A 23,920-nucleotide genomic window follows, 5' to 3' on the forward strand; every position below is an offset into this window, starting at 1 on the left:
ATTGGTTAATTTCTGGTATATTTTATGAATATATATATGTACATTAGTAATTAGCAAAGTTGTTGTTCATTTGCATGGGTGAAATTCCCACTCTGTTGAGTTCTTCCTCAATGCCCTGGATAAGTTCGTTGGTGTCGATGGGCGCCATTCCTATGCTGCTGGAGATAAGATCACTGAACGATTGAATGGGTGCATCTAACTGAGGATCCTCCTGGTGCTGCTGTTGGTTCTGTTGCTGCGGGTAATGAGCTTGTTCTGGCTGGGTTTGGGGCACATATTGAAGCTGCTCTGGCTGCGATTGAGGCGGGAACTGCTGAGACTGTGGGAATCCCTGTTTTATGTCCAGATTTCCTTGTGGCGGTAAGCTTATGGCACTCATTTTCTGACTCAAGAAATCATTCATCAAGTTGTTGTTATTATTATTATTATTGTTAATTGGAATCATGGAGCCGCCACTGAAATGCGTTGGACTACAGCCGTTAATTGGGAAGCTCGAAATCTCTGGCAGATATGGAGTATTATTATTCTGCCCGATTTGCATTGGCGGAATGCTATCCACTGTACTGCAGTTGGAGCGAGGCGATGCGAAATTGATTGAGAAGTTCGAAGTCTCCGGCAGATACAGATGATTATTGCTCTGTCCGAATTGCATCGGCGGAAAGCTATCCACTGTACTGCCATTGGAACGAGGTGATGCGAAATTGTGCTCCACCGATGGACACTGGCTGCTCTGGCTATCCACATCCATAAATCCGTTCTCTACCTTGATGTCGTGCACGAAATTTGGACTTCCGCCAGGATACATCATGGGCATACCCGAAGGCACCTGTGCCTGCGGTGCTGTGGTCGTAATTTGTGGAGCTGGAACCGCATACTGGCCTAGAAAAATGGTATAAAACCGTGTTAGCCGTGTGATTTAAATATTAACAAATTAAACGTTAATTGAACGCAACAGAAACCTCAAAAGCATTTACATAATGGAGGCGAAACTGAGGTGAAACTAAAGCAATTTGCGGAAACTCAAAAAGGACAACATCAAACCACAACATCAAGCAGGCAATATCAACTTACATTATTTGATGTCCAACTTTGGGAAAAAGGGAGCTTGGAAACTAGACAAAAAATTGGAAGGAGAGACACAACATCGGTGGTCCGAAGTTGTAATACCCTTGCCACGCCTATTTTAAACTTTTGTCATCATCTTGTGTTAGTTTTGAAAGGATATATAAATAAAAATCTACAAATTATAAATATATTAAATGAAAAAGACGAAGGAAAAATAATAAATTATGAATTATAAATTCTACAATTAAATATTGTTAGCGGACAAAAATAATCTATTCAGAATTATAAATTTGAATCATGGATATTTTATTTTTTTCGAGGCATGGGTATGAAAACTGATTTTCAAAATTTATAAAAATTACGTGTGATATTAACGGCTTTTCCCAAAAACTTTTATTCATCAAATTTCAATACATTAAGAGTGGGTAGAACATATATTTTCAATTCAAACGTCCTATATATATCAACTATTTTTCGACAACAGTTAAACATTTTGCAACAATTCTGAGACGGACAACGTCTTTATCCATTGGTCCACATGGTATTTATTCCTGTACTATATATGAATTTGTGTATTCTCACCAACAATTTTCGCTATTCAAAATGGCATTCGAGAGATGAATATGTTTTGTTGTGAAGAATGTATTTTGCTAGGAACTACATAGATGAAATGCTTATATAATGTAACCCAGTCCCAGCACCAGTAATAAATGCGAAATATTTTCGGGAACTTACTGGACGTTTTAACCTGCTTGGATGGATAAAAATCAGTGCTCATGAGACTGCGCTTTAGGCTTTCAATCGTTTTTGTGGTCACGCGACGATTGTGCTGGGTTAGGAGGTCTACAAAGATATTCGGATATTTGGTCGATTAGAAAAGCATTAATTACATTCGGTGAGATTTCTTATATAGAAAATTGTGACATATTTATAATTAATACTGTAAGAGAAAACGACTAGAAAAGATATTCTTGCAGGTGCAGTTGTTTTTGACTAACTAATGTAAAGGTTTCGGTTAACTGATTTGATGGCTCTTTAAGATAAATACATTTTTATTGGTAAAAAAAATAATATAGTATATGGTTTCTCTGAATAAATGTCTTGCAAATCTAAAAAAAAAACTTGAGCTCTCAATTCAGTTTTCCTTAACCCTTTCATCAACCCCATCTCTACTCCAAGCCATTTGCCTCCGCCAACCGTCGAGCTATTTCATCCGCACTGAGGAAATCCGTGGTATCCACCACGCCCGCTGCCGAACCACCTGCTGCTCCATTTTCTATCTCCCCACCAAATGGCGGCTCCGGACTTTTGCTGGTGTACAGAGCAAAGTGTTCCGCCTCGGAGAGATCCACACTGGGATCCAGGACCACACCATAGGCGCCCTCGCACAGATTCTTGATACTCTGCCTGTCGGCAATGGCTATCAGTTCCATGTTGCCATCATTTATGGGGATATCTGCCAGTTGCAGCGTGCTCAGGGTCTTCCTGTCCAGTGGTCGTCCGTAGCTCAGGGTACTGGCAGTTGAGTAATTCTCCGGTCGAAGCAAACTGTTCTCGCTATCGCCTCCCTTCAGTGGGATGTAAATCACATCCGCATCTAGGTGGGCGGGTCTTTTACCCGATACACTACTTGAACTTCGACCAACTGGCTTGCCATTTCTACCCTCGTTTCTTCCGGGCGGTTGCATGGATCGCGAGGAGCTGCGATTGGGATCTCCTAGAGAAAAGTGGGCTACACTGGGCTCTCGACTACCGGTGGGTGTGGTGGCCTTGGATCCACCAGGTGGCGGTTTATTGGGACTGCCGCCGGGTGTCGGGGATTCCTCGTCGTCCGCCCTACTCCTACGACGCGAAAAGAATCTCGAAAAGAATCCCTGACGCTTCTTGGGCGAAGCACTTGGGGTGGGTTGCCTTTTGGTGGGACTCTGATCGGGGGTTCGCATTATAATGATGGGAGATGGTGTGGTCCTATTGGAACTCAAGCTGCCGTTTCTCGAGCGGCTAACGGAGATAGAATCACTAACAATACTCAGATCCTGGGAGTTCCTTTGCGGTTTCGGTGGCAGCGGAGGTAATCTTTGATCCGGAACGGGTGAGGGAGTTCGGGGTGGCAACGGCAGGGGCGGTGAACAGGGGGGCGTGGCCGGGGTCTGAGCAGCATTCACTTGTATCTTGGGTGCTGGCGGATTTGTAAGTACCACCAGCTCGTCATCATCTAACTGACCAAACGGATTGGTGGCTGGATAAATCTGGACTCCCTGTTTGTTCTCTTTGGGCAGCCCTATATGTATGGGATTATTAAAGGCTATCTTCAGACTCGTATATGTGGCTGTCTCATCGAAGTTCTCATCCAAGTCCACAGAGGCCTGGGCACTGGCTGAAACCATTTCTGGTTCCTTTTCATTATCCGGCAGCTCCTTCACGGCTGGATTCTCAAGGGTATCTCTGCGAGAACCATTGGCCTCAAGACCCTGGGCCTCCTCATCCAGCTGGTTCGTTATGGTCGTATTGGCCGTCAAGCTGCTGACATTGGTAAAAGCCGTTTGGGCCGTGCTATTCGAAAGGGATAGGGTATCCCCGTTCTCCACAGTCAAGCTATCGGTTCGCTCAAATTCGCTGCTCTTCATCCACTCGGTGATTTTGTCCACATTGGTCAGGGGACGCGATTGCAGCTGAGGATGCTGCAGTATCTCATCCATGGGCGTGGATGTCTGGGTGCAGTCGTCCGCCAATTGGGGCAACAATTGCGGAACTTCCAGCTCGATTTCCATGTCGGGTTCGTTATCGTTATCCGTGTACTCAGTGACCGTGTTGCCATCCATTTCGTGCGATTCACCCCGATGACGCATTTGTAGCTTCCTAACCGCTATCTCGAATTCATTTAGAGTTCCCGAACTCTGCTGATCGTCGGATGAGACCGTATTGTTATCCTCCTCAAGATCCATCGGTGGACACGAGTATTTCGTAGCGGTGGTTTCGCTGTCAAGGGAAAGTATTTGCTGGAAGACGTCCAGCTCCTGGCGGCGCTTCAGCTTTCGCTGCAGCCGGGCAAAGGTTACCGTACCTGGATTTGGGTAGTACTCGAACTGCATCGGGGCACTCGTCGCTCCATCCGAGGGTCGCACCAGCTTCAGCTCCACCTGGAGGGGAAAAATTAGAGTTATTGGACTATTCTATAGTCATAACGAAAAATTTATAAAAGACAAGCTACCCTTACTTAAACATTTTTTAATTAAAATAATTCTTGTGGAATTTACAAAAGTCATTTGTCGATTCAAGAACCCTTTATTGATATATTGATTGGGCGGGCAAATATCTTGCTGTCAAAGAAAAAGCTTTTTGTGTCAATTTTATGTTTGTAAATGATTTAAATGATATTTGAGGTTCAATATTTACATGAACTTTACTTTTCGAAAAATCCGATTGACTTTTAATTCGTTTTTATCTAGGCCAACACAATAATAATACAAATTATTAAATACTTATATCATTGAAAAATACTTTTAAGCCGAAAAAATATGGTACAACATTTGTGCAATTTGAATTCGGGTAAAATACTAGTATATAAATTATGGGAAAACCTGACCTAGAGTTTGCTAGAAATACATTCTAATTCTATAAATGCAACAGGCCACAAAAACCCGTATCACAAAAAACAACGATTAACTTAGTATGGGTAATCTAAAATTAAATACACATTTTTAATTATTGTTTAACATGCACTTTCTATCCAGTTTTTATCTACATGAAAAAAGAGGTACCAAAACTTTAAAAAAATATTACAATTAAATGTAATCTGTTTGTCATTCAGTTTACCGGTAATATTAAAAAAGTAATTTTCAAATTACTCACATTCACACTTTGCGTGATCTCGGTGTTCCTGTAGCGAGGCGTCTTAAAAGTGATGGCCATCTGCTTGAACACGTCCGTGGGCAGGAACTCCGCGTTGGCAAACCACGTCTCCCGTCCGTCCCTGTCCGTCTCGTAGAATCGCACCTCGATGTCGTCCTTGGCGATCTTTTCGCACAGCATGATGATCTCGCTTCCACCGGTGGCTTGGGCCGAGCAGCTGCACAGCCGGGTGATGGTCAGCTCGTTGCTCTTGCCGTAAATCGGCGAGGATACGATGGGGTCCAGGGGCACTTTGGAGTTACCCACCGTGATGAATGCCTGGTAGCAAAGGCGCAACTCGTACCGATTGATCTTGTCGACCTGGTCTTTGTGATCGAATTTGGCTGGAAAAAAGGTGTAGAAAGTGAAGGGTTTAATAAGAGAGTTAGGAAATAAAATATAGTTATTTAACTCTCAGAAAATAAAAGGAATTATAAAATCAAGACATTTACATTCTTGATTTTTCAAGACGAAATGGAAAATGGAACTAGAAAACCATTTATTAAATATTTTTTTAAACTATTTTAAGTTAACATTCTCTTGAGGTGACTTACAAACAAAATTTACACTTAGAAAATTAAGGAATAATAAAATCAAGATCTTTGCATTCTTGATTTTTCAAGAGGAAATTGACTTGAAACTAAATCGAAATCGGGTTTATATGGTAGAATTTGTATAAAACTTTAATATGCACTTTTAAACCAATTTGTTTTCTGTTTTAAGGAACTTGAAGTTTACATTCTCCTGGTGTGACTCACCGTTAAAGGGATCGACGTTCCTTTTCTCTCTTTCCACCAGCGAATCGCGCATTTCCAGCTTCTTGGCGCACTGTATGCCCACTTTCTGGAGCACCAGTCTTCGCTCCTCTGGCGGCAATTTCTTCTGGTAAATGCCCGACTTGCAGGCATCCGCCTCCTCCTTGCTGACCAGCCAGTGGGGATGTTGGCGATAGGGTTCGTCGATGGTCACACAGGACACCACTATGACGACAGGGCCGTCGTAGTTGCAGACCTCGATGGTGGGAAAGGTTTTGCCCGTTTCCGGACTGGAGTTCATGCCCGGAATGGAACCGGCGGTACGACCCTCGCACTTGTAGCGAAATCGGATTATATTGTTCGTTGGCTCCTCCACGATACGTAGGTAAGGTCCACTTTTAGCACTTGGCTTGGGCAGATTCTGATTCATATTTTGATTCTGGTTTTGCAGGTGGAGCGGCAGATGGGAGGGCATTACCGGCAAGGAAGTCGATTGCGATAATATGTGCTGTGCAGCACCCCCGCCTCCAGTTCCCCCCACTCTGCCTCCTCCGGTGGCGCCATCGTTCAACTCCATGCTGGCATTGATAATTTCCTCTGGGGAAGGTAAGTATTATATGAAAATCAATAAGTCAAAGTGCCAGAAACAATTTAGCTTAGGTTAAAGAAGGGAACTAGAAAAGGAAGCTCAAAATACCCCCCAAGATTAAATGAAGTGCCCGTGCGTACGCATTTCCTCTGACAGTTATGGGAGTATTGGGGCTACCCCTTTAAGAAATGGAAACGTATGAAGTACGGAATAATATGTAGGAACACAGTCTTGAAGAAAATAAAATGTTACTTTCATTTGTTAGAAACATCAGCTTTTTGCTTTTGAAATAATGTATTTATTTTTGTTGTCATCTGTATTAAATTCTAATTTAATATAATAATTATATTAATAATATATATTTACTCAAAAATAAGTATTTGTATATACTTAGAACGACCACGAACCATTTTAAATTTAAATTAAAATCAAATTATTTACCTTCACCGTTAAATTTTTAAAATCATATTTTGAGATGCATTTTATGAATTAAGCATTATTTAAATATGAAGTATTGTATTCGAAGGTCTCCTAGCTAGCACTACAAACTCAAAAGATTGTTTTAGTTTTGCAAACTTTAATCTTTAATAGTGCTCTTATTAAAATAGGAAGAATGTCCCTATCAATATATAGGACCCCAAAAATACCTAAATAAAGGGCCAACGGTCTATCCAACATTACATAATTTACCCAAGTGGATGAATGTGGAAAATGGGAAAGTGCGTGTGCTCGGATAATTTTCTATCCATCAGATACGCACCATGCATATATGGCCGGCATTAGGTTGCCATTGTTTTTTTTTTTGCCAAAGGGTGAAGGCTGGAAGGCTTCCTCTTCCAATTCCATTTGAACTTTGTTATTGCCAGATGTCGACTATGCGATGACGAGTTCTGACGTCAAAAGTTGCGCAGCAATTTGCCATACTTATTATGCCACTTTGTTGGAATTTTGTTCATATGGCAACGGCAACACCAACGTCTATAGCCGGGGCAAGAGCAATAACAATGTTCAATTAGCCACTAAAAATTCCCCCACAAATCTTATGCTTTCTGGTTGGCCTAATTAGGCGCATGGTCGATTGACTTATGACCACAGATTATTCATTAACCAGAGCTCTAGCTCTTTTTAATTCAACAAGATATGGGTTTTCGCGCGTTCTCTGGGGCTATGTTAATATTAATTGGGGTTAGTATGTGCCATAAATTGATTGCTGTTTATACATACGTAAATCGCTAAAAGACGCCTCCTTAAACATTGGATTTCACTGTTGATTGCCTGGAAATTAAAGCAATGATAGATTGTCATTAACTTTTCGCATATAGGTAGGTAATCTACACAATGATAGATTATTCGTTTTTGGTTTGTGTGTAGCCTTTTCCCTCTGCCTGTACAATTTAATTTGATGGATTTTTGCAACTTGATGTATTCCATCATCTGTGGTTTTCAGTATGCAGTATAAAAATGCAAATTGTGTTGTATACTTTTAAAATTGATTACAATCCCTAACAAATGCGCCATTCTGTTAATTTTACAGCCACATTTACTAGAAACTTATTTGTTGATTAACAGCATAATAGCTATATGAAAATCGGTAACAAGATGCACTCATATTTTCAATTATCTATTTAATCATTCGAATTACTTTCGATTCGTTGAAGTAGAAAGAATACAACTGTGGCAATCCTGATAGGTAGATTAAGTCGCTTATCTAAGTTCCGCAAATCCCACTTGTACTAATAAGTACTTGTAGTTTATTGAGGTTGGTAAACTCCCAAATATTTCGCAAGGGCCAAAGTACAGTGGGATATTCGAAACCAAATCATGATCTGATTTATAAGGTCGAAAAACCCCATTGCCATCGGTCGAGGGACTTTTTTGTTATCAATATATTTTTTTCCCAAAAGGTAGTTGATAAGAAAATCGGTTGTATTCTGGTGATAATCTACAAACGGTGTTACTGGGGAATCTCGGAAAAAGACATTGAATGCCGATTTTGTGATAGGGTTATCAATAGGCGACTGGTCCCTTTTCAGGAAAACTAACCCTCGAGAGATAGATGTTCCGAATTCCATTTTAGCCAGTTTTATTAAACATATAAACTTAGGGTTTTAACCAAAATAAGAGTATATTTTATAAAATAAATAGTTTTCATTTTTTCTAAAAAATGTAAAAACAATGATCAGATTAATAATACATTTACTGTAATTAATTACTTAGCCCAATAGAGATTCTATGTTAATTTTCTTACATTCTTGGTGTTCTTCTACTGCATATTTTCCATATTTGCTGCCGTTTTAAATTGATAAAGTGTCGTAAATATTTGTATAGACCTTGTAAGCTGTCGTTATTTCATCGCCTTTCCTTATAATAAAGGCAAACATATGGCTTTGCTCCTAACGATTTCCTTTGGCCCCCTCTTCGTCCTTCCCTTGTTATATAAGTGTGTATTCAAATACCGACTACTGGCGCATCGATCAAGGTTATCATTGTTAGTCGCTTGTTGGGGATAATAGCAATGTCGGTGTAATGTGTATTTAATAGTCGTAGCCATAAAAAGGCCAAACAAGTCACTCCCTGAGACACGTTTCCCAATTTCGGTCTCTTTTCCGCAACTGCAGTCAACATATGCCGAAAGTATTTTGCATTTTTTGCACATAACTCAACTTTTCAATAAAAGAAGAGCACACACACACTCTCGAGCACTGAGAGATAAAATCCAGCAAGAAGTCAACGCCTCAGACAGCCTATTTGTCTAAATGCCAAACGTTGGCGTCGAGCCCACACATACAAAAACAGTACACAGAAAAATATATTTCAGATTCTAAAATATATTTGTTTGAAAAATATGAAGCGATATTATGTATTAACATATATTATTATTAATTGAAAAAGTATTAGTACTTAAGTACTTGTAACTATTATTTTAAAAACATAAGTTAATCTGATAATATTCTTCGTTTAAGTCTATAATCTTGTAGGATGGTTGTATAATATAAAAGAATTACTGCTTACAAAAATTAAAGAACAAGATATAAGGAATTTGATATTTAGCATTCAGAATAAATAAATTATAAATACTAAATATTATTTAATTTTTTTATTATTTTACCTATTATTTCTTTTACTAATTTTTATATTACATTTTTTTATTTTTAATTTCTTTTATTCTTATTAATTTATTATTATTTTATTCTTATTATAGTAAGAATGGATATATATAAACATTTTTTATTTAAATCATAATTATTTCCAATTATTTAGTTTCTGTGCTGGCACCAATATTGTTTCTTATACAAAGACATTTACACACACGTGGGGGCTTGATAAATTTGCATATGTTAATTTTGTTTACTTTTATAGCCTTGCAAAAACAATTTGTCCGCCACTGGATTTGCGGCTGTTGTTGCTGTCATTGTGTTTTTTGTTTTGGTTCTTTTGCAATTCACACCACTCGCTTACATTCACACTTTCTTGGTGAAGACAGATCCTACGGTTTTGTTTACGAACCGCATGACGCTTATGGGTCCACCTCCCCAACCCCTAAAAACTCACTTTTTCACCTCCCCAACGAACAACCCCCCTTCACGTGTGTCGAACATCTGAGCTGTGTAATAAGCAAATGTGGGTCGATGTGTTGGCAGCAGTGTTCATAGGAAAAAAGTTGGATAAAGGAATATTCAGTAATTTAAAAAAAATATATTTGGTTGGTTTAGAGTTAAAATCTTTAAACAATACAAGCATTTTCTGGTATGTGCACTTAACCTTTTTTTAGATTTCAAAATTATTTTGATCATCAACAAGAAGTATACAGTTTTGAATTAGCGGAAATTGTTTTATAACATTTATAATAAATAATAAGTGCAGCTTATTTCAAGCTCAAAAATCAAATATTAATAAAAGAGATTATAGTTTTTAATATGCTACCCCTAAGAAGATTTTTAAAAATACATTCAGAATTTTAGACACTTAAAATTTTTAAAATGTTTTTTTTACATATCTTGATGCATTTAAATATAACGATTAATTTTTTTAAACACATTTTTCATTGCTAAATATTAGTATAGACCAAACTATCTTTTAATATCAAATCCTTTGGGATTAGGGTTTTATTGTTATGCAGTTTTTAATAAAAGTTTTTTATTGTAGAGTTCTTATATAGATTAAATCCTTTAAATTGATAGGCATTAAAAAGAGGTCCATCTACCATACAATTTATTATATTAGTGAACATAATTCATTTAGAATTGTTTTTAGTGTAAAAGGCAACGTGGGTACAAATGACATCAGGAAACTTTTAAGTATTTGGCGCTAGCTGCGGCTTAACTGCCTCTGACAGCAGCCGCATCGCTTTTCCTAACTCGCTAATCTATTATACACACAGAATTACACACACCCACACACACGGTGGGCAGCAGGATATCCTCACGATGGGGGTAAAAGGACAATTTCTGCGGCACCGTTTAAATTTTTATGCAAAGGGGGTAGCGAAAAGTTGAACCGTATCGATTGTCCTGCTCATGGGCATAAATAATAAAGCAACTCAAGTGTAACACACACAATAAGAAAGAAAAAACTGGCTAACTATGTTGGTTGCCAAGCAACTTTCAGCTTTGTTAAGACTTTCCTTGAGGTGCACTACGCATTTCACTATTTTTAGGATGTCTCCATACAAATCAGAATAAAGGGGAGTTTTTTTTTTTTAAGCCCTTCCCACACTTGTAGTCCTGACAGTCATTAGTGGCCTGCCGGTAATAGTTCTTAAAATAGCAAAACCCACTAATGGGGTAGCTAATTGGCTCTAATCCGGCACAATGTATGCCAATATAAAATTTTAAGCATGCGCCATTAGACCTTTTAACGGAATTTAGGTTTTGGATACCTCTGTTTGAATATAAGGGTAGTTTTTCAAACCATTAAAACCATTTTTATTAAACCTTATAAGTTTTGATTTATTTTATATTAGATTTAATTAGATAAAATGTAAATTTAAGGATTAGTTAAACTACTGATAATAATTATAAATTCAAGATTTAAATAGTTAATTTTTATAAATCAAATTTTAAAGAAATAAGCAAGAAGTAAACGGAAATCGTTTTATTCCCAATATCTTTACCGGAAATTAAAATACTTCGTTTTAAATGTCAATATTCCGCTTGCGTTTCAGAAGGCTCCTTGGATTAATGTTTTTAAATTTCATTAAGTGCCTCCAAAGCAAAGAAGTTTCTAAAGAGCGTAATTGCTTGGTTCATCTCCATAGGTCCTCCCACTCTTCAGGACCATCCCACACCACTTTCCCTGTCTAGCCCCAAGTTACTTTCTTTGCCGAAGTCTCTTCATTCAAGCATAACTTAAGCTGTATAATACTTTAAGACAGGCAGGGCTACCAACTCTCAGCAAAAAAAAAGAAAAAAACAACAGCACGCACAAATTTAATTCGCATTTAGGCTTAAGTTAGCTGGGCGGAGATGAATGGAGGGTTAGAAAAAATTCTGGTGGCATAAATCAGGGCTACAAATTGATGCATAAATAGAGCAAACAAGGACGTCGCCGGCAGAATAAAAAGTGAGTTAGGTAAAAAGAAAAATGATAATTAAATATTGTCAGAAATAGACGGGAATCGAAAAATGATGAAAAAGATGTCGGTTTCCAATTACGCCGGGGTTTCTCAAACGTCTCTGTGATGGAAAGTAATGCTGGCCGTGTGACTCACATACATATTTCAGTAGCTAGCTGGCTAGAGCCTTGTCACGTGCCCAATCGATTGGAAAATCGCGTTCTGAACCGAAAATAAACACACAGCTAAATAGAAGAAAATAATGGAATGGGCTACAGAGGTACCCTGAATATGATGAGATTGAATGGCTAGAAGGCCGAAACTCAAACATACACTCCAATCCACCCAATGATGGCCTAATCACACCCAGTCGCACACACCAAATTCTACATCAAACACAGACAGCTGGCCCCAATCCATCCCCATATTCGCCCACATTTCCCAGTTGGCACCTCAAGTGCTCCAGCCGACATGTGTGCGTGCCTGGTCCTGCCAGTGTCCTGAGTGCCCTGCATTATTTTCGGTATGTGCACAAAAATTAAATTCAAATAAAAAGTTTCACCCAACAAATACCGCCTGTCGTCGAACATAAAAATAAAATAAAATAAAATAAGAAAAATCGTCTCAGGCAAAGTGAAACCCTGCCCCCCGGGAAAATCAATAAGCGTTGGAAATTATGATTTTCCTCTAGTTCTTTGACAAAGTCCTTCAACGACCATGCCCCCGCTGTCATTTGCAGGAAATCCATTTGGCTTTCTATATGCACTGCATATATAAATAACTAATGTTTGTTTACTCCTAGATCCAAAAGTTGCTGAGGTCACAATCGATTGAATTTGTTGCTAGCACAAAGAAATGTTGGTGGGGCATTCTATTTATATTGCACTTCTTCAGGTGCTAAAAAGTGTTGTAAGAAATAAATAATTTACTAGTGAATTTGTAACAAATTCATCGACAGATCATCGCAGAGAAATGACTATACATATTTTTCTCTTATATAAACCTTTACGCGACTTCTGTCAAACTTTAAATAATTTAAAACAACTTTATTTGATAACTTAAACAAGTTTTTTAAAGGCAGTTGGCAAAAAAAATAAATCTTTCTTAAATAATGTTATTATAATACACCATATAAAGTTCTTATATGAATTGATAGCACGGCTTACACGGTTACACGGTTTTTAAGAACGAATGTTCTTAATTTAAGAACAATGTAACTGAATATTTCTCTTTGTGTATTGATAATATATATTTAACAAGGAACAATTTTTCAAATGTTGCTAAAAATATACATTCTATAGTCACTTAAGAGATTTATATAATTAAAAACTTTTTGGACATCATTAACACAAAAGTTCCTTTTACTTTCTGTTCTCAGATATTTTAATATTTGGTCATATTTTTTAATCATATTATATATTTTTCTTAATCGTGTGTGTTAAGCTGTGAAATTGTTTGGTGTTCTGATAGCTAAAACATTTTCCAAGAAACATATTGTTATTACTGACAAACGCTCAAAGGGATTTCCGACTCTGAGGGCACGTACCAGAGTGGCTGAGCTGCCTTTTGATAAGGTTTATCAATGGGTAATCCCCAGCTAATTATGAACAAAATTAGGGCAAGCGAGAAAAAGATATTTATAAGCTACAGTTGGGGCAAGAAATAGATTTTGTGTCACATTACGATATCCTTTTCTATATTTGTACGCATTTGTGAGTCAGTAACGCGACCGAAACCATAAACTCAAAATACGATTTCCGACGGTGTTTATTTATAATGACGATCGTAAAGAGTCGTTTGAGTTTGTTTTGCAATTTTTTGCAAATGAGTATTGCTAGAATGTTTGGTGTGCCGTGACACCTGAAAACTGTTAATGTGCTAAACTAATTAAAAGGCAATTAATTCGTTTACATTTGGCTTGGCTTCGCTCATCAGCAGCCATTACAGCGGGCGAAAGTGTACAGCCAATCGATTTTCGTGGCCTTTCACGGAAATCAAAGGAAGCATTTTTGCAGTCAAGTAAATAATGCCCGAGTAACCCAAAGCATTCCCAGAATGCCGAACCAGACCACATCGCACCACAGTTTACCACACAGCTCACCAGACCTCATTTAGCCAGGCGTCGAAGCGATTTCCATTCTAATGGCCAAGACAAAACGTTCGTACATACACATTCGGCTTTGGCCAAGAAAAACGACCGACACGCGATGACTGAAAATTGGAAGGAACCGCAGCATTTAATTATTTTGCTATAAAACTTTTCACGATTCAATCAATTTAGATTTCGTACAGCATGGCGTATGCGTAATGGGATTCTGCTTTTCCATTGTTTGTGAAAATTGGGTGTTGGCGGAAATTGGAAATTGTTTGTGCAACTTGGCCATCGGAATGGGGGTGGAAATGTGAGTGACAGATCATTGTAAAGTTAAGTTAACTGTTGTTCAAGCGGAAAAACCAAAAAAAATATAGAAAATTAAATGCATATTCTTGTGTGGGGTTATCAGAAAAACTCGTACAATATCAAGACCCCTGGGAATTTTTACTTGCTGATTACAGCTAATCAGTTAATTGAAGAAAGTTCAAGTCAAGCTACTTATTTATAATGCGATTGCACATGTTTTAATAATATTAAATAGTAGCTTAAGCAAAATGTACTTTTAAAATAATAAAGAAAATGTAACTAACATCTTAGGTAAATGTAATTGAGTTTATGAATAAATGTTAAGTTCCTATGTTGAAAAATGTAAATGTTAGGCTTATTATTTTTGAATAAATAATTAACAGAATTTATATAGACAGGAATATGAAAGGTATCAATGTTTTTGTTGATAAACTACCATCTATTATTGGTGGAATAACTATTTGACAACAGCTGTTAATTATTTTTAGCTTTCAAAACAATACAATTAAATTCAAAATACCTATTTTTAAAATGTGTAATAAATTGTATAAATCAGATGGGTCTTAGGGAACCAGCTGTTTCTTTCAGAATTCCTTTGCAAAATATCCCCACCTTTTGATCAACCCACAACCCCATTCTAGATACAACCTGTGACCTTCCTTTTGCCGCTGGCATTTAATTCACAATAACTTTCAATTGGAAACAAGTCTGCTTAATACAAATGGCAAAGTTATAGCTTTTTGCATGACTGCGACTTTATTTTGTATGTAAGCAAACGCACACACATGGACCAAAAGGTGTGAAAAGTGTGGGCTTTGTTTGTGTTTCGCTTTCAACAATTGCCGAAAACAATTCCATTGCCTTTGGGCCATCGGTTCATCGCCGAGTTCATGCTAGATAGCTTCTGGCTGACTGCAGATAAATCGATATTTAAGTAAGTTTTGACCATGACTGTTCCATTTCATTCTATTTTAATGGGTTCCGAACTGGCCAACTGCCCCAATGTGTGCGTGCGGATAAGGCAAAAGACTTTAAGACTTTATGCCTTTCAATTGCAGTTCCAGTTGCCGGTTCAGGTTGTATATTCCTTTGATTACAAATGAAATAAACGAAATCTTCCAGATGCCGCCGCAAATTTTTATAAACTTTTTTCCCTGCCGATTTCATTTGTAAAAATATTTACATTTCGTTAACGTAAATATTTGCCTTTGACTAAGTTTTTTTTTTTCGATATTGAAATCTTGTTCATTGAGGTTTTCGTTGCCAAGAACTTTCCTCTTGAACTGATCTACTCATTTGATAAGAAATTATATATAAATTTGGTTTGCTAGTGATTATCATAGTCCATCAGCTTGTAAATGTATAAAGTACACATCCGAAGACTATAAGAAAAAGTTGTTTTTGCGATAAGCCTTATAATGTTTACAAATGCATACATTATTGCATTTAAGAGGAAATGTTTACTCCAGGGAGCAGTTCCGGCATATATGCTATACACAAAGAAGTATGAAGTCTGAACCAGTATGTAAATGATTTTTTCAATCGACAAATCAAACAGGAAAGCTACACATGGTTTACTAATAAATACCAACTAAGTAATTTACTTTTTTAATAAATCGCAGTCGAACGCCTGCATTGTTTTCAGAGTTATTTGCATTTATTATACGTTTGTTGAGCTGGAAAACTGAGATTACACTAGCAAAAATATATGTATCTACTGATAAGCAGAAATCATAAAAAATATCTCTACATTTTGGGGTCAAAATATTATTCTTAATTTGATTTAATTTCCAAATCAACAGGAAGTCAAAGTAATTAAAATATTGTGCCACCGAAAATCATTATTAATTTAATTGTATATTAAAAATATATTGACATTGGGGGCCAAAATATTGATCTTGATTTTATTTTAATACATAGAATCTTTGGTATTTTTTCTAATCAACAGGAAGTTGGAAATAAAAACAGTGGAATTTAAAAAATAAATTAAATAAATAATAAAAGCGACGGAAATGGTTTTTCTTTTTTTAATGTAAATATTTATAAGTACAATTTGCATTACACGTGGCGTTCAGATAATTACTGCCCGCATCAAAAATGTCTATTTATTTATGTATCTGGGATTAACATTTATGAATTTTGCTAAGCTGCTCGTGGTTGATTTCCTGCAGTGTCATTGCAGTCGAACTTGATACGGGGAGCAGGCTGTACCCAAGATTCTAGTAGACAGGGGGACTTACAAACTGCGCCTTAGACTATCTGACTTTGTTTTCAGCTAATTTATTTTCGCTAACCTTTTGTGGAGTGGTAAGCTGCAAAACAATTTTATTACTTTCTGATTGAATTTCGTTGCTCGATCCGCATGCACTCTGCGAGACAATAATGGAATTATCTCTTTGTGTCAGCACGTGTAATTGATTAAATTTGATTTTTTATAACTCCCTTGTTATTTTTTTTTTTTGTTTATTTGTTTGTACGACTTATCGCGCGCGGTTCACTCACAAAAGGCGCGCCAAAAATGGATGAAGAAATTGAAAACAAAAACAAAAGTTGCTCCAGCAAGCTTCAGATATATATTATATATATTTATTTTTTTATTTTTTATTGGCACTGCAGCCGCCTGTTTAGAGCGGACATTGATTTATGCACACATCTGTAGTTCACTTAGTAGTTGTCGTGTTGGGTATAATTAACCAATACTTTGGCGATTATATAGTCGCGTGCGACTTGCACAATATGCGTTATATGTTATATGCCTAAGTCGGCGGTTCGAATTCACGTCCGTCGGCGGCAAAGTTCAGATTGAAACTGAGCGGTACGGTTCCCTCTTGATAGGAAGAGAGCTTTGGTTCGGCTGTTTCTCTCAGCTGTTCGCTCTTGGCGATCGCCTGCACTCGGTACGTATACTTGATACGTATGCTTGATAAAGAAATGTACTATCGCCATTCGCTGGTGATGGTTTGGCTCCCAGATTTCCACCCTGCTTCACTTTTCCTTTATTTATTGTTATTTCCGTTGTGCGTATTGTTTTCTTTTATATTTTTATTTTTCGATCGCGATTCTATGACGTAACCGCGCGCAGAAAGGTTATAGATTTTTAAGTGGATTGGAAAAAGTGCTGAGATTTTTTTAACACTTTGCAGGTGTTCCTATTTCGATTTTCGACTATAAATAAACATTGATTCCTTTAAAAAATGTGTATTTTTTGCAGCGAATGGTTCGTAAAAACCATAAAAATTCGGTATTCCTAAAATGTTGTTTCAGATTGACTATATTCTCCTTAAAAAATTGTTAAAAGTATTTGAAATGCCTTAAATATTTAAAAAACGATCATGTTTTTAGCCTAATTAAGATCATAAAGATTCGAAGGATCAGATAAAAAATGTATTCGCCAGTGATTCATGATTTCATGGTTCCAAAAACTGAAAAATAAACATTCGATTTTCACCAGATGCATAACAATGGATCTATTTATTAAATATAGGTATGACAGCTGAATATTGTTATTGATTTTCCCCGGAATTGACAGACCTGAATCTATCGTGACCCTCGGCAAATGTAAATTATAAAATCCATATAACGTTGCTAATTCACACAAGCACACAAATTCCCCAAAAAGACCGAAAAGATATTCGCCAGCATCTAAGGTCGAACTGAGTTATTAACTCAATTTTTGGCTTCTGTTCAATCGACAGATTTTAGTCGTTTAAATAAACACAAGTGCAGGCCAAAACGTATAGAAAGAAAATATTTGCAGTTAACATTGCCAATCGGGTAGAAATATTTCATTATTGTTGTGCTTGAATGAAAATAGTGAAATTTATTTCTGTTGGCCCACGGAATTCTGAACTAAAAACAAAGTTTGCATGCAGCGTGGGTTGGTCTGTGCCGAAAATGCATTTTGTGAGTAAATTTGCCGCGACGATTTATGTCTATATGGGATTCTACAAAAAAAATACTTGCTGACTTGCAAAAAAATAATGCAAATATATTTTTTGTTTATATATATTTAAATTGTTAAGTGAAAATATTCCTCCCTTGCTGTGTATTTTATTTATTTATATTTAAAAAATAAAGTACGCAACAAAAATGTATTTCTTTTAATTTAATTTTATATTTCTAATGTATTTATTTTAAAAATATTCAAGCTTTTTTTATGCTTGTTATATGTATAATGTTCGGCTGTTTTTTAATAGTTACAGGCGGACTTAAATTAAGCTTTAACTACTGGTCCCTAACCTATGACCTAAAAAAATATTGCTTACTAAAAATGAATCTTTAAGATATATCAATTGATATTGATATTGATATATCAATTGATATAAAATGAGTCATAGAAATTGGTAAAGTATTTAAACGAAATTTTGTTGGTAACATGACTTTTATTTTACTTTTTCCTTGTTTAAATCCGAACGGAAATAATAAAATACTTAACTTTGACCACTAAATTGACACAAAAGAAAATGATTCGAAAAGCGATCTGTGCAGCTAAGAGAATCCAATGGAATATATGTATGGTGAATAACCCATGACGTAGGAGCTACTCCAACAAAGACGTCACAGAAATCTGAATCTCTTTATAGAGCTTGTTTTATGCGCTCGCCAAAGAAGAAGATAAAGAGCGGGAGAAGTCAAAGACACAGCGACCACATCCACCTTCCTCTTCACCCAAGCCACCCCCCTGCAATTCTGGCACATGTGTGATTCAAGGTCACACGCGTAAGCGGGACATCGCTAAAGAGAAAGACTAAGAGGGAGGGAGAGGGAGAGAGAGGTACTGCAGACAAACAAAGCCAAGCCCCAAAGAAATCGGGGGGCGGCAGGGGGAGTGGGAGGGGCAGGGGTGTAGCAGTGGAGCGCATAGTTGAGCAACCACTTGTTGTTGCTGTCGCTTTTATTGCTCCTCTTCAGTCAGCGCCAGTTTAAGGCCAACTTTTGTACACTGAAAGAAAATATTATACGGCTCCGAAGAGTGATTTGAGAGATTTTTGAATAAAAAAATTTGAAATAAAAATGTTAAATATTTGAGTTTTTATAATAACAATAGCTTAAAGTATAGGTTTGGAACTTGAATTTAAGCAAAAGCAATCTCTTTATAACCACTAAAGGTCTGAATACTACATATAATCCGTTTATTAAGAAAAAAGAAAGATTTAAAAGAATATTAGTTAAAAGCAAATATAAAAAATAAAAAAATATGGCCTATGAACAATAAAAGATCAATAAGATAAGTTATATCAATGCAGTCTTTATAAGCAAACAAAATTAATATAGACTATATATTTTATAGTAACTGATAAATATTGTTTATGTATTTGTTTTATAAACAATTTCTAATAAAATTAGTTCCTTCCAATAGTTAAGTTTCTTGCAATGATGGAGTCCAACTGAAAATATCTTTCTTGATATGAATGAAAAAAAATGTGTTCTAGATATAAAATTGTATTTGTTTTATGAACAATTTTTAATAAATTAAGTGCCTTTTAAAAATAAAGTTTCTTGCAATGATGGAGTCCAACTGAAAGGTCGCCGCCGCCCTCAAAAGAGGCAGAAAAACACAGCGCTTAGAGCATTAACATTCAAGACATTCGGCTGGGGTACAATGGTGATAAGAGCAAAAAGCGGATAGCGGGGAAGCGTATCAATAACACGAGCAGCAATTTTTTAACGAAGTCAAAATGTTTGCCCAACAGAAAAACATGATAAAAAATGACTCAGCTCACTGCGTCGAATCCAAATGCCCTTTCGCAAACACTATAATTGCCCCGCAGGGGTTAAACATTTACAAAATCATTAAACAATTCTAGCTGAAACATCGAAAACAATGGGTACGTCACAACTCAAAGATAAAAAAGAATGTATTAATAACAAGACATCGTTTACTGATAAGGTATTCTGATAATGTTTTCTTAAGACTTCCATATAAGGGCGAGATTTCTCCACTTCTGATTGATATATGTACATTGTACATAGTGTTCTGAACAAATTTTCTCCATGGAAGGTGCAGATATACTTAGATATTCAGAGTTCCGAGAATAAATAAATAAATTTATAATCATAATCTTTTCAAAATTAGGAAAATTATAAATTTTTATTATTTGAAATGAGTGTGCTTTTAGCTAAATATTTTAATAAGCTTATTATACTCTACGATTTCGGCAATTTTTGGCGTGACATACAAAAAGAAAACGTAGAGGTGGAAAAAAAACCTGTCCGTCTGCCTTGTCTTGGTTTTTGGTTTTGCAGCACTTGATTGGCTTTTGGATTCCCCGAATCACGGATGAATCATCACCTCACCTATATATAGGTACGAATATGAAATGTCTGTGGCTAACCAAAAACAATTGTAACCCTCGCACACCATTACTTTCAATTGAGGCCTTATAACGTGTGTGTTACGGTGTTTGCCCATGCGGAAATCTGGCGAGAGCAAAATCTCTCCAGAGAGCTCTACGTCGATCATCAACTCCAGAGAGTGGAAAATTTTGGCGAGGTGGCGGTACGGGGTAGGGTTGCCATTCCAGTTCCCAGTCACTTTGCATTGCCGCATTACATAATTGGTAACTGCAGGAGTTGTTTATAAAGCGCTGGAGTTCCGCATGCAATGTGGGTCTTTTGTTACCAATGATGTGGCTTTTGTGGGTAATGCATTTCTTACACTGATAAAAAAAATTGAAACTAACAACAAGTACCCTACATTTATGGCACAACAATTGAGATTTCAAATCTTAAATGATTTTTTATAAATCAGACTATTTTATACAAAAACACTAGCATACAATACAATTTCGAAAATCAAAACTAAAGTATACATATATTGCCGATGTTAAAAAAAAAAGTTCAATAAATAAAAACCAACCTACAAAATTATTTTTATCTTTATTTGGATATTTCTTAATTCAAAAACAAATCCAAAATCTATGTTAATTTTTTTTAAAGATTTACAAAAGTTGTTAAGTTAGGTCATGACTAATGAGGCCTGACATCTCCAGTTTTTTTTCATACAATCTTCACTTAAAAATTGAATATCTGTTTTTTCTGTGTACGCTTTTTACTTTGACCACATCAAGGTTGTCTGATCCCAAGTCTCGAAGCCACTGACTCCAGCATTTCACAAGTTAAGGTAACTTATACACAAATGGAGATAGACGGCAATTTCGTTTTGCTTTTAGAGAATTAAAAACAACTTCGGGAAGACTCAGCTACAGAAAAACAACAAGATACAGCGCAAACATTCTTAATTAATTAATGTGTCAGCAATTTGTGAGGCCGGAGAAACGAGTGGGCGGACTGGGGATTAAAACCTATTGGCATTTCTCACTAGAACTGAAACTGGAAACGAATCCTCAATCGCAACTACTGCAGCTGCAAAATTTACTACTATTTTCTCCAATGCAGGTCTGTTTGCTTTTTTTTCCGATCGAGGAATGTGAATTTATTGTTCAAAGGTCAGCTTTATGGCTGGTGTCGTTTAAGTAACGAAATTTCCATAATGAGCTTTATTCAACGAAATGTGATCTTTGGAACTGAAAGAACTTAACACTGCGATAGGTAAACAAAATTTCCCTGATAAAAACAAAACATGATAAAACACTTACAATCAAAAACTGGTGAGAAAACAATTATTTCGTTAATCAGGTTCTTTTGCTTAAACGAACGTAAATTTAAGAGAGTGTTTTTTACAAACTACAGATTACATATTTGTTAAAACATACAGTCACGAACTAAAGTGTTGGCACACTTAGTATCTTGATCTTTAGATGCGCTTTTCTACCTTTATAAATGTGTGATAAGATTCAACAAAATTATTTTGGATAAAGGGAATATTTAACAATCAAGTTTATTTTGTTTCATTGAATTATCTCTTTAAACTTAATTTTTCCACTACGTAAAATACAAAATTTTTACAAACGAAATTTTTTAAACATTTCTTTCTTTTTTCTCGGTGTTGTAATTTGACTCTAGAACATAAATAATACATGGCACCAAATCTCAATTAAATCATTATACAAAAACAACTTACATTTTACAAATGCTTCTCGGTAATGCATATTATCTATTTATAGGATAATCGGGTTTCAAATGCCAATTCTACAACAAAAAGGGTTGACTTTTTACCCCACAATAATGCAGTTACTTTCCGGGAATAATATGGAATCCGAACACATTTCTAAATAATAGCAGACATCACGAATTCTCGGAAAAAGAGGCGCGCGCCGTTTAGTATTAGCTTGATTCCAGTTAACACGTCAGTTTAATTTGATTGGCTTTAACAGGGTTCCAGTCTTAACCGCAAAACAGGTCACCAGAATTATGACGTTGATTTGGTACATGATCGAGTGATGATTTAATTTTTGTAATTAAGTAACTTTTTCCCCAAGACGTAAGCACCTGGGAACTGTGATCAGACATGAGTAAGATCCCCCCGGAGACCTGTTTGGGCTTTAATGGGTCTGCTGGGATAAACCCAATTTCATTGATGTTCTGGCTTAGGCGAATGCGCTCTTAATTATTTATAAACAAATCGGAATTTTGTAATCGAACAGCACAAGATTATTTATAGGCAGAACTCACCTAAATCAGAATTTCCAGCCGTGGCAATAATTCAATATGCTCTGTTTGAATTTCGATATTTAGTTTAGATTTTCGAAATTTATTGTTCGTTTGGAAATATTTCGTTATAACACACACACACACCCACTGAGACACTGAAGCACTTTTGTTTTCGATTTGGAAAATTAATTTATCTAGATTAATTATTCAAGAGTTTTATGAACATATTTCGATTTTAATTGGACGTTACTTGTTTGAAATTCGTAATTTTTCTTTTCAAATTTGTAAGGTGGATTTTTTGAGGAGGCCAAGAACCGTTGGCCAGCAGCGACGAACCGTTAATGAAGCCACCGACGCCTTGGCCACCACGCAGAACAGACTTTCACCCACCACCCCCAGCGAATTGCCCACCCAACCACCCATCCGCCCCCTCAAAAAAAGCAAAAACAACAGCGCACAAAGTTGTCGTAGGGCCAAAAGCTTTTGCTGCCTGCGCAGACTCCGCAGGCGTGGTGGATTTTTCAAAAAAAGCTCCAAGTGGTGAACTCGATTTAAACGCTCATTTGGCGCCCAATCTAGCGGAAATTGAGACCCCAGGGAAAATGAGCCGCAAAAAAAGAAAGCGGATGCCGCCACCGCATTGAGTTACTCACAATGTGTGAGAACTCAACCGGATGTGCTGACTAGGAGGTCGGGGGAATAAACTTCGCCGCAGGAAACTTTTTTGCCTTTGAACCCAATGTTTACTTGTTGGACCGAAATTTGTCATGTGGCAATCAAATGTATTCACAAATTCACAGAGTCAACAGTTCAACAGGCATTTTAAGGAATTAAAAGCTTTATTTGTTAAAGCTCTCTAGGAAAAATACTTTATTAATAAAAACAGTAATACCCTTCTGAGTTATAATCTTAGTAATTGATTTAATCTCTTGTTTTATTTTTATTACAAGTTTGAAAGTGTAAATTTGAAATTTAAAACAAAATTTTATTAATATTGCGTCAAAAAATTACGTTAGCTTTAATAACGATTTTTTTACTTAGCTGCCAGCCATCAAATTATCAATAAAAATATGTAACCAAGTAATGGGGCTAGTAGGTCATTTCCTTAACTT

General features: G+C 36.4%; 1 protein-coding gene across 4 annotated transcripts; it reads right to left on the reverse strand.

Annotated features, from left to right (window-relative positions):
* LOC119548819 (dorsal-related immunity factor Dif) lies at nucleotides 1-23,129 on the reverse strand. 4 transcript variants are annotated; one of them, XM_037856433.1, is made up of 7 exons: nucleotides 16,550-17,050; nucleotides 7,525-7,575; nucleotides 5,715-6,308; nucleotides 4,918-5,300; nucleotides 4,130-4,205; nucleotides 1,801-1,908; nucleotides 1-879 (listed from the first exon to the last, which is right to left on the reverse strand). In XM_037856433.1, exons 2-7 carry the CDS (start codon nucleotides 7,553-7,555, stop codon nucleotides 44-46), a joined length of 2,028 nt encoding a protein of 675 aa, XP_037712361.1. In that variant the 5' UTR covers nucleotides 7,556-7,575; nucleotides 16,550-17,050; the 3' UTR covers nucleotides 1-43. The 4 variants fall into 4 exon arrangements, with proteins under 4 accessions (XP_037712361.1, XP_037712359.1, XP_037712358.1 ...); XM_037856431.1 differs by lacking the exons at nucleotides 1-879; nucleotides 16,550-17,050 and adding an exon at nucleotides 22,830-23,129 and having other exon boundaries at nucleotides 1,841-4,205; XM_037856430.1 differs by lacking the exon at nucleotides 1-879 and having other exon boundaries at nucleotides 1,841-4,205.
* Between the last annotated feature and the right edge of the window lie 791 nt (nucleotides 23,130-23,920).

The sequence above is a fragment of the Drosophila subpulchrella genome, chromosome 2L (genome assembly GCF_014743375.2).
Source record: "Drosophila subpulchrella strain 33 F10 #4 breed RU33 chromosome 2L, RU_Dsub_v1.1 Primary Assembly, whole genome shotgun sequence".
Lineage (NCBI taxonomy): Eukaryota > Metazoa > Arthropoda > Insecta > Diptera > Drosophilidae > Drosophila > Drosophila subpulchrella.

Coding starts and splice junctions, on each gene's coding strand:
- LOC119548819 (XM_037856431.1), bottom strand. CDS start 7,555: ATGTTTAAGGAGGCGTCTTTTAGCGATTTAC. Junction 6,309..7,524: donor GGCGTCTTTTAGCGATTTAC/GTATGTATAAAC, acceptor TACCTTCCCCAG/AGGAAATTATCAATGCCAGC. Junction 4,206..4,917: donor AGATCACGCAAAGTGTGAAT/GTGAGTAATTTG, acceptor TTTCCCCTCCAG/GTGGAGCTGAAGCTGGTGCG.